Below are 10,637 nucleotides of genomic sequence, written 5' to 3' on the forward strand. Positions count from 1 at the left end.
GCTTCTGGTTTTTTGTGTTCTGTTATGCTTTGTTTTTCACGTCTGGGCGCCCCCCCCCCCCAGCTGTGGTCCCAGGGTCGTCGGGCAAGGCCCCCTCCTTCCCCCATGCTGTGGTCCCAGGCTCATCGGGCATTGCTCCCCCCCCTCATACTGTGGTCTGCTCTGCACCAGGTGTGCCTGCTCTCCCCTCTGTGCTCTGGGACTGGCTGGTCATCCTTTCTAGGAGGGATGCTAGGCCTCTATGCCTCAGCCTCCTGGAGCCCTTCCCTTCCCTTGCACCTTCTGCACAAGCCTTTTTTGATCCCCTGCTCCTTCGGGGCCCTTCCTCCCCACCCCCAGCTTGTCTTCAACAACGTTTATCTTTGGATTTATTCCCTTTATCTTTAAGCTGGAGCTGCATGTGTAGTTTTATGAGTTGTTTCTCTCCTTCAAAGTGGAACTGGCCCATTCCTTGTGTTTGTGTCTTCAACACCTAGCAGAGTATTTGGCACATAGTAGGTGTCTAATAAATGCTTGTTGATTAATTTATGGAGAATTGGAATTTAGAAAGAAACAGGGCCACACAGAGGTGATCATTGAACCCGTGGGAGCTGATGAACTTGCCAGGTGAGAGGGTGTGGGAGAAGGGAAGAGGCCCCAGGCTGGAGCCTTGGGGGATCCCTGCAGGAGGTCCAGGAAAGGAGCCTGAGGAAGGAGAACTGAGAGAGGGGAAGGTGGCCAGCAGTGCCAGCCATGGGGCCTGAGAGAAGAACATTCGCTTGGGCCCTCACAAGATCCCCAGTGACTTGGAGAGGCTGGTTTGACTTGGCCAGAGGCCAGCTTCCAGACACCATGCTCTCTAAAAGTCCCTTCCAGGGCAGCAGAAATCCTTGTGGCCAGCTCTCTTCCCCCAGGGGCCGGGTTTCCTTGCGCGGGGCTGGAGCCTCCCATCACTGAGCAATTCCGGGAAGTCTCCTGCTTTGCCAAAGCTGCCCTGGCTTCTCGCCCTTGCTCAGACATGGTGAAAAGTCCTGCTTCTTCTTTGAGCTCAGCACCTTCCTACAAGAGTGATGGGAGTGACGGGCGGCTCCCTGGGCCATGCAGCCTCTTTGTCAGCATTTCTGCTGGGAGAGATCGAGCACTGGCAGATCATTCCGCTCTTGAGGGCTTCAGGTGACAGCTGTGCTCACTAGTGGTGTTTGGGCTTTGTTTTTTCCTGCTGTATAGACATCACCTAGAAATGGAAATACAGCTCCTTAGCTTGGGCCGCTAAGGGGAGCCATAGGGCACAGAGTGCCCGGCCCTGCAATCAGGAAGATGCAGCTTCCAAAGCTCAAATAAGACCACAGACACTTCCTAGCTGTGTGACCCTGGGCAAGTCACTTACCCTTGTTTGCCTCAGTTTCCCCATCTGTAAAATGAGATGGAGAAGAAAATGGCAAATGATTCCAGTAGCAGTATCAAGAAAACCCCAAATGGGCTCATGAAGAGTCAGACACTACTGAAAAAAAGCAGCTAAACTACATCTGCCAACCACTTTCTCTGGGGAGCAGGCTTGTAGCTAAAAATTCCATGCCTCCCCTTTCCCAGAGATAAGACTTCACCAAGGCCCCTCCTCCCTTCCCAGCATCCCTTTGACTCTTCCAGGTATGACCCAGGCCAAGGCCAGACACACCTGGACCACATCCAGGACAGGTTCCATTTCTGGTATCTTTTACCTTCATTCTAATTTTGTGTGTGTGTGACACAGTCGGGTTAAGTGACTTGCCCAGGGTCACACAGCTAATAAGTGCCAATTGTCCAAGGTCAGATTTGAACTCAGGTCCTCCTGACTCCAGGGCCAGTGCTTTATCTACTGTGGGTCCTAACTGCCCCTCCCCTCACTCTAATGTAATTGACCTTCTTTGGCACAGACCTCCAAAGCCTCATCCAAGCTTTGGGAGCACCAAAGTGATGCCCTTCTCCGAAGGGGTACTACCAGGTCATCTTGACTTGCCCCTGGTTGTTTGGCATGCCCAAGGGCTTCTGGGAAACAGTCTCCCTGAACTCTCTGCTCCCACCCCATAGGTCTGGTTTCCTGCTTGTCAGCACCTGTATTTCCACAGATAACATGCTTACAAAAACACTAAGTCTAGACAGTTCACATGAGGCCCTTCTGACCAGGGTGAAATTCCAAAACCACAGAAACCTGGGCCCATCTTGGGTCGTGGCCCCTTCCTTGCTGCTCTTGGCTTGCTGCCACACACTCTGCAGGTCAGCGCTTTGGCTTGACCAGAGTCCAGGACACAAGCTGGAATTTAGAGTCAGACCTTCAGACTCAACATCAGATGAGGAAACCAAAGCCCTGAAAGGTGCATCTTCTCACCCACATCACAGAAGCCAAGATTTGGAGTCAAAGATCCTGGGATCAGGGTCCCAAGCCCAGATTCATCCTGGATGATTGTGTCTTGAGGCTGCCTGGGCTACCCGAAATCTTCCTAAGCTCTGTAAACATTTGGGCCTCCCTTAAGAAATAATTGTAGATTGCTCAATTAATTTGGGTGTTAAGAGTGTTGGAGTTTCTGGAGGGTAGTCAATTAAAGCTCCAAAGCCCTGATAGGAACCGCAGACCCAGCATAAGGTCGGCCAAGGCTCCCTTCATCCTTATATCCAGCATCACCTAATATAATCATAGGAATAATGATCATAATTTAGATTGGAATGCTCCTTAGAGATTACTGCACACAGCCCTCTCATTTCACCTGGGAAGAAACTGGGCCCAGAAATGTTATGTCTTGCCTAGGCTTACACAGCAAGCAAGCATCTGAGGTAGGATTCAAAGCCAGGTCTCCCTGACCCCCCAATCAAGTGTGCTATCCATTATACCACACTGTCTCTCCCCAGTTACAATACCAAACCAGATGGTTTTCTTTTTTCTTTTAAATTCTTACTCATCATTATGAAGCAAAGTCTGAATAAAAAAGGCATTCATGTGAGTCAGAGACCAGATATTCCAGCCCTGGAGAGGCTGGGATGGGTAAGGAGAGAAAATACCTTGTGGATCAAGGAAGAAGGAAGGTGGGAAGGAAAGAGAAAGCTGGAGAGAGTGTCTGCCTCTGAGGCCCTTGTCAGGGGATCTCTGGGTGACTTAGCAAGCTGAAGCATCTTGCAAGGGCCCTGAGAAAGGAGGACAAAGGGGAAAGGAAGGAGAGGGGTGTGGCTCCTCCTGGAGGGTGAGATGTGTGGACCTGAGTGGAAGCTTCAGTAAGTGAGGCCAGGACTGCTGAGGCCCGCCCCCATTGCTACTGCCAGATCACTTTCCTCTTTTGAGGTACTTGCCCTAAAGGGGAACAGCTTTCCCTGCTGTGCCCCTGTGGCGGCTTCAGAAGGTGACCAGGCCTTGGAGGTCATCCAGTCCACTTATCTCACTCTAGAGATGAAAAATGCAAAATTGTGACTTGCCCAGGGGGTGGGAGAGAGCTCAGAGGAAACTGAGGTCCGGGTGGAGGTTGGTGACTTGTCCAGCGTCCCACGGGCAGAGTATCAGAGTTGAGGTTCAAACCCAGATCCTCAGGGAGCCCTGGCACATGGCAGAACCTTGATCTTTAGCTTTTTTTCAGCTTGACAAAGAACAGCCCCACAACAGTGCAGTGAAGGAGGTAGAGACTATTATCCCCATTTAACCAGCAAAGAAACTGAGGCTTAGGGAGACCAAGCTACTGGTGCGGGGTCATGGAGCTTTTGGAGGCAGGACTTGGACCCTGACCAGGATGGACTCCAAGGTCACACCCTCTCCCTGCAGAGGGAGCTGCCCAGGCCTGACTATAGGGAGGCAGGAAGCCAAATGACCCAGAACATGGAGAACGGGTAGAACTAGTCAAGTTCTTTAGCCAGCTGATTGACTCCCTGACTGCCTGGAGCTATTGGCTGTCCAGAAACCATCTGACCAGTCAGGAGCAGGCTCCTCCCTTTCACTCAGGTGCCAGAGGATGGAGTTCCAGGGAGCCTGGAGCCCTGCCAGGCCATGCCCAGCCCAATCTGCCTCTTCTGGGCTGTGGCCAGCCTCACCTGGGAGTCAAGAAACCTGGCTCTGGCCGGAAGTTTCCTAATCCATAAGATGAGGGCATTGACCTAACTGACCTTCTAGCACTAACATTCAAGGCTGTACAGTCCTATGATGCTGATGGTTCTAAGACCTCCTGGACCCGTAAAGCACCAGACCACATGTTTGTTCCTCTTCCCTGTGCAGAGTCCCAAGGACTTGTGCCTCTTTTCCTTCACAAATTTTATCTCCATGCAGCCTTTCCTCCTATTGACTTTTGCAACTTTCTTCTCAGTTCTCTGATTTGTTCTTTCCCATAATGAGGTGATAGTGATAATTAGTCATATTTATATAATTCTCTTAAGTTTTACAAAACCCTTCATGTATCAGATTATCTCATCTGATCCTCTCAACAACCCTGGGAAGGAGAGATGTTATTTCACAGATGAGGAAACTAAGGCTGAGTCTAAGTGACTTTGCCCAAGACCACACAGCTCAGAAGTGTCTAAGGCAGGATTCAAAGCCAGGTCTTGCTGATTCCAGCTCTATAACTCAACCCACTGCACCATACACTGCTACTGACTGGCTGCTGCTATTAGAACCCCCTCCATGAGGACGTGAAGAAAATGAGATATTAATGCATTGTTGGTGGAGTTGTGAACTGATGCAACCATTCTGGAGAGCAATTTAGAACCATGCCCAAAGGGTTATAAAAGCATACATTCCTTTGACCTAGCAATACCACTACTAGGTCTGTATCCCCAAAAGGAAAGTGTTCTACATGTACAAAAATATTTATAACAGCTCTTTTCTGGGGACAAAGAATTGGAAACTGAAGGGATGCCCATCAATTAGTGAATGGCTAAACAAGTTATGGTATGGGATTTTGATGGAATACTACTGTACTATAAGAAATGATGGGCAGGCTGCTTTCGGAAAAACCTAGAAAGACTTACATGAGCTGATGCAAAGTGAAATGTGTTGTGCAACAAAGTAACAACAGTATTGTAGGATGATCAGCTGTGAAGGATTTAGCTATTCTCAGCAATACACCAATCCAAGACTACTCTGAAGGATTTATGATGAGAAACGTATCCATCCCCAGAAAAAAAACTAATATATTTTAAATAAAATTTAAACAAACTGTTTTTTTAACTTTCTTGAGTTTTTTTTTTTTGTCTGTGTTTTCTTTCAGAACATGACTATTATGGAAATGTTTTGCATGACTACACATGTATAACCTATATATAATTGCCTGCCTTCTCAATGAGAGGGTGGGGAGGGAAGAAAGGAGAGAGTTCAGAGCTTAGAATTTTAAAAACCAATGTTAAAAATTGTTTTTACATGTAACTGGGGAAAAATAAAATACTAAACTAAAAAAATATAGAACCCCTCCAGAGACCCTCATTCTGATGTCTCATCCCAGCAAGAAAGTGAGCCTAGGTTCTCTAAGAGCATGCATTAGTCTTGGCATGTGTGTGTGTGACTGTGTCTGTGTGTCTAGATTGTAAGGTCCTCGAGGGCAGGAACTGGCTTTTGCCTCCTTCTGTATCCCCAGAGCCTAGTACAGTCCCTGGCACATAGTAGGTACTGAACAAAGACTAATTGATAGACTGTCCATCCAAGGGCCAGCCTGGTTACATTCAGACTGGGCACCGGAGGATGGAATTTTCAGCTGGCCCCTATGACAAGAGTTTATGAGGAAGGCAAGGACAGCTCTGCAGTAGTGAACAGGACACAATTGTGGACCCCAGGGGCCCTGAAATGTGTTTTCCCAGCACAAATCCTGAAGTTCAGAACTTTAAGAGTAAACCAGAAATGAATAAAATCCTCAGCAACTGGACAAGGGAGGGATGGCAGTGGGGTTTCCTTTTTACTTGGCTTCCTCTTTTTATTCCTCATTAAGCAAGTCTCCTCATTCCTGAGAAGATTCCATTGCCCAATTTCAAAGAGAAAAGTTATTTTCTAGAGTGCAAAATTGTTAAATGAGTATGAATAACTTTGTAGGATTGAATCTTTTGAAAATAATGTAGAGGTAACTTTGTCTCTCAGGCAAAATCCTTCCTTGTACCAAATCACTGCCTCTCCTTTCCATCACAGAGAGGTCCATAGGAAACAGAACATGGAAGACTGCTGGCTTGGATGCAGGGAGACCTGAGTTCAAACTCTCCTCCATACACACTAACTGGCGGTGTTACCCTGGACAAGTCAGAGTTAACCTCTGTCCATCTGTTTCCTCATTTGTAAAATGGTGTTAAGAATAGTACCCCCCTTCCAGGGTTGTTATAAGGAGTCAAGGCTAATATTAGCGCAGTGCCTGGCTCACAGCAGGGGTTTAATAAATGCGCGTTCCCTTTCCTTCCCTTTCTTAATTTCGGTTCAGCAGGATAGAATGAAGGTAACAATCACTTAGTTTCAATAACAGCTTATTGCTTTTATCTTTCTAGGCCCTTTAGTGAGGACGGAGAAGCAGCAGGCATGAAGGGTCTGACTGCCAAAAGACCCCAGAAACAGATGCAGCCAAAGATGAATCTGGGAAAAGTCCCTTAGCTATGGACATGCAGGCCCTCCCTGAGGTGACGGCAGGGCCCAAGGATGCCCGCTCTTGCATCAGGCTGCTCAAGGTAGATCGAGAAAGGCTGGTCACCCACATCCGCAATGTGCAGTGTCTGCTCGACAACCTGCTTGTCAACGAGTACTTCTCTGTGGAAGATGCAGAGATTGTGGGTGCCTGCCCCATTCTGCCAGACAAGGTACAGTCTTTGACGGGTCAGTGACCTGTGGGTGGCACAGGGAACCCCTCCTGGTCCCAAAGCCCATTGGGAATGGGATAACATCACCACAGAGGGCCGAGTTACCCACTTATTCACCAGTTCAGACTTATGTGTATTTGGCCTTTTTTCTTAATAGAGACTTTTTCTTTTGACTCAGTAGAAGAATCCCAGCAAATATGCCAAAGAAGGGACCTTGGCTCTGCAATCAGAGCCAAGTCCCAATCAGAGTTCAAGTCCCAACTCTGATGCTTAGTGAGTGTGTATGTGACCTTGTGAAGGTCCCTGCCCCTCCCTGAGCCTCAGTGTCCTCATCTGTAAAATAAGACTGTTGGATTGGGTGGATTCCCTTTCAGCTCCATATAAGGCAGGATGTGTGCTTTCACTTTGTAATTTGAAACCAGCACAGGCTTGTATTTGCCCCGAGTTGTCGGGGGACCTCAGGGCCCTCGAATGTAACTTGAACCCGAGAACTCGTCCCCCCCACACCATCCCTGCATGAACAGATCCAGGAAGGGTGACCTTTGCCCTCCCAAGCTGCCTGCTCCGCTTCTAAGCAGGAGTTCACAGTGTGCCTGCCTCTGTGTCGCCGGCTGTGGTTAGCTCTGCTCTGTTCTCTCCTGCCTCTGTTTTGCATGGAGGAGCAAACAGCCACCAGATCACAAGACTAATCGCCTGTCTTGCTAAGTCATTCCCTTTGGGCCCTTTTGTGGTTCTTGCTTCTAACTGGTAAATGAGACTGTGCGTGTTAATGGAAATGGTCAGTCCTGGCCAATGAGACTCGGGCAGCTGCTGGTTTAGTGAAGGGATGAACTGAAGCAACCCCCAGGTGTAGAACACAAAAATGCCTGCATCCTGAGCTGTCTATGCCACAAAGGGGCAGGGCCAGGGACACGCCCCTCTGCAGGTGTCCAGCTCTGGAACAGCACATGAAGGATCAGGTTATTTTTCAGTGTATTGATAAGTTGTTGATTTTTTCTCTTTCTTTTTAAAACAAAATCTCCATTATAAGGGATGGTCCTCTGGAGTGGAGAGGGATACAGTGGAACATTTAGATGAGGGGAAAAAACTATCAGTAAAAATTTATGTTAAAAAAAGTGGGGGAACAACCACATTTCCCTTCCTAGATTCCTTCACTTATCTTTGGAGAAGTGTGGAGAGCTTCTTGTAATTTGGGGGCCATAGGGAGCTCTCCCTGGGACCCGAAAGACCATCCTAGCATTTCTCAGAGATGTGCTGAAGGGCATTCCCAGTCACCTGTGGGTCTGACTCAGGGGCCTCTGAGGGCCCTTTGAGCTCTGAGATTCTTTGATGCAGTTTTTTAAAGTGAAAATACTTCAGCAGCAACAACAAAGCCTTCTTGGGGAATGGAGACACATTGGCTGCTTTCTAGAAAATTCCTCAGAGATCAGTCTCTAAGGAGCTCTGCAGACAGTGCAGGGACTTGCCTGTGACCCTGGTGGTCTTGTCCCCATCCTCCTTAGGCTGCGTAGGTTTTGTCACTGGCTAAATTGCTCAGGTATCAGTCAGGTCCATTTCTCCCTTGATGCTTCACCAGCACCGTGCCCTATAGAGTGGTTCAAGCTGATGAATATTTCCTTGACCTTCCTGAGATCACAGAGTGCCCCATTTATGCCTGGAAAGACCATAGTGTTAGGGCAAAAGCAGAGAGGAGGAGGAGGTAAAAGAAAATTCCATAGGGGGTGGCCTTTGGGATTGGCATAAAAGCCTTGGCAGCCTCCTGGGGCTCTCTGGTTCAGTTCTTAGTCAGGCAGCCCATGCCAGGGCCCGCTGCCCGACAAGCCAATGCAGGCAGCAGCTCAGTTGAGGCCTGACCCTAAGGCAACACCATGCACCCTTCCACATGCCCAGGCACCTCTCTAAGACAAATAGTGCCATGGGGGTGAGCTGATGCCTGCCTGTTTGTCACCGCCATAGGTCCGTAAGATGCTGGACCTGGTTCAGAGCAAAGGAGAGGAAGTGTGTGAGTATCTCATCTCTGTGCTGCAGCGAATCCCAGATGCGTTCATCGATCTGCAGCCGTGGCTGGAGGAGATCGGCTTCTCGCCCTCAGAGCTGGTGAGGGGCAGGACAGTTGTGAACACTGACCCCGGTAAGCCCAGCAGCCAGCTGGCAGACCAAGTCTCTGGGGCATTATTTGCCAGGAGCTCTGGGACTTCCCACAGCATTCCCCAGTCATCTCTTATGGGAAACACTCATTGTTTTCTCTTTCAATCAGTCAATCAATGAGCAATGCAATTAGTAAGCAATTAGAAGGCACCAAGCTCTGTTAGGCCTTAGCATGCAAATACAGTAAATAATTCCTGCTTACAAGGTTCAAAGGACAATCAGTCAGTCAATAAGCAACCATCTATTAAGCACCTACTATGTGCCAGGCCTTGTGCTGAGAGGTACAAAGACAGAAATAATCCCTACCCACAAGGACGTTCCATTCTAATGGAGAGACAAGGGCTTATAGAATGGTGTACATACCTGCACGAGTATAAAGTAAATGAATCTAGGGCTGCTTGGGAGGGAGCCTGCTAGCAGAGGGGGCTATCAGCAAAGGCTTCCTGGGGAAGGTGGTACTTGGGCTATGCATGGAAGGGCATTCCAGCCCCTTGGGGTGGCCAATGCCAAGGCAGGAAGGATGGATGAACAGCACAGCATCTCCTGGCATACCTCGGTCAGGTTGGCCAAGCTGCTTTTTTAGTCTTTGTTACAAAGAATTCCTTCCCCCCCCATATGTAATCTGTTCTCAATTCTCACGGACACCCCCATTCTAACATCTCTCAAATACGCCCCCTTCTCTCTGGACACTCCTGCCCCCTGGTGTTGGCACCATCACCTCCCACATGGACCATTACAGTAGCCGCTGGTGGGTCTGCCCGCCATACTCTCCCCACTCCCATCCATCCTCCATTCACTTTCCCAGACTCCAGGTCTGATGTCACCCCCACTTTCAGGAAATTCCAGTGGTTCCTTATCACCACTGGGATCCAGTAGAAAGCTCTGAAAGCCTTTAAAAGCCCAACTCTGAAAGCTGCTTCCACAGACCCTGTTCCAGTGACATGGCCTCCCTGCTCTTCACACATGATGCTCCATCTCCCTACATTCCCCCTGGCTCTCTTCCCCCCTGGGGTGCTCTCCCTCCTCATCTCCTCCTCCTGCCTTCTCTGGCCTCCTTCAGGTCCCACCTAAAATCCTCCTCCCAGGAAGCTTTTCCTGCTCCCCCTCAATTCTCCAGCCTTCCCTCTAAAATTATTCTGCACATACAGCTCATTTGTACAGAGATATCTGACGTTTTCTTGTCTGTCAGTATGTAAGCTCCTTGAGGTCAGAAGCCATCTTTGGCCTTGCATTGTATGCCCAGCCCTTAGCACCATCCCTGCCATACAGTAGGTGCTTAATAAGTGTTTATTGACTTGATAGCTCTGTGTAAGGCAGGAGGGTGGAAACATTTGGATATGAAGATGATATAAAAACAAAAGATAAAAATAAAACATTTTGGGGCAGTCAGGTGGCTCAGGGAGTAACATCTCTGGCCCCGGTGTCAGGAGACCTGGGATCGGTTCTGGCTTTGGATACTTGGCACCCACACAAAATAACTAGCTGTGTAACCTTGAGCAAGTTATTTAACCCCAATTGTTTTAAAAATAAATAAATTAATTAAATTAAATTTAAAAAAATAAATAAAATACTTTTAAAAGAATGCATGTTATCTGTGGAAAGTTAAGGTGAGTTATTCTTGAATCACAACAGGCCACTCCTGGTATTAGAATCATTCTTGCCCAAGGTAGAGGAAGCCAGGCTTCTCATTTTTGCAAATAACATAGTTTGCCCTCCCCTCCCTCTCCCTCTCCCTC

At 48.4% G+C, this 10,637-nt stretch overlaps 2 protein-coding genes and 1 long non-coding RNA gene across 10 annotated transcripts in view; 1 reads left to right on the plus strand and 2 right to left on the minus strand.

The window, feature by feature from the left end:
* Positions 1-10,637, minus strand: part of RPL14 (ribosomal protein L14) — a 264,687-nt gene that overhangs the window by 127,534 nt on the left and 126,516 nt on the right. The gene's annotated exons all lie outside the window — the stretch shown is intronic.
* NOD1 (nucleotide binding oligomerization domain containing 1) overlaps positions 1-10,637 on the plus strand; it is a 49,524-nt gene that overhangs the window by 18,987 nt on the left and 19,900 nt on the right. For all 8 annotated transcript variants that reach the window (XR_011168448.1, XR_011168450.1, XR_011168449.1 and 5 more), the window contains exons 2-3: positions 6,448-6,753; positions 8,710-8,884. Coding sequence is in view for 4 of the 8 variants with exons in the window: in XM_069088622.1 (XP_068944723.1) it covers positions 6,553-6,753; positions 8,710-8,884 (376 nt within the window). In the remaining 4 variants the exon portion in view is untranslated. The remainder of the gene's footprint in view (positions 1-6,447; positions 6,754-8,709; positions 8,885-10,637) is intronic.
* Positions 500-10,637, minus strand: part of LOC138161738 (uncharacterized) — a 10,822-nt gene continuing 684 nt past the window's right edge. Inside the window, exon 2 of the long non-coding RNA XR_011168453.1 lies at positions 500-1,213. This is a non-coding gene — a long non-coding RNA (uncharacterized lncRNA). The remainder of the gene's footprint in view (positions 1,214-10,637) is intronic.

This window comes from Petaurus breviceps, unplaced genomic scaffold (genome assembly GCF_028583685.1).
Source record: "Petaurus breviceps papuanus isolate PSGF00001 unplaced genomic scaffold, PetGlider_PUasm1.0 185, whole genome shotgun sequence".
Taxonomy (NCBI): Eukaryota; Metazoa; Chordata; class Mammalia; order Diprotodontia; family Petauridae; genus Petaurus; species Petaurus breviceps.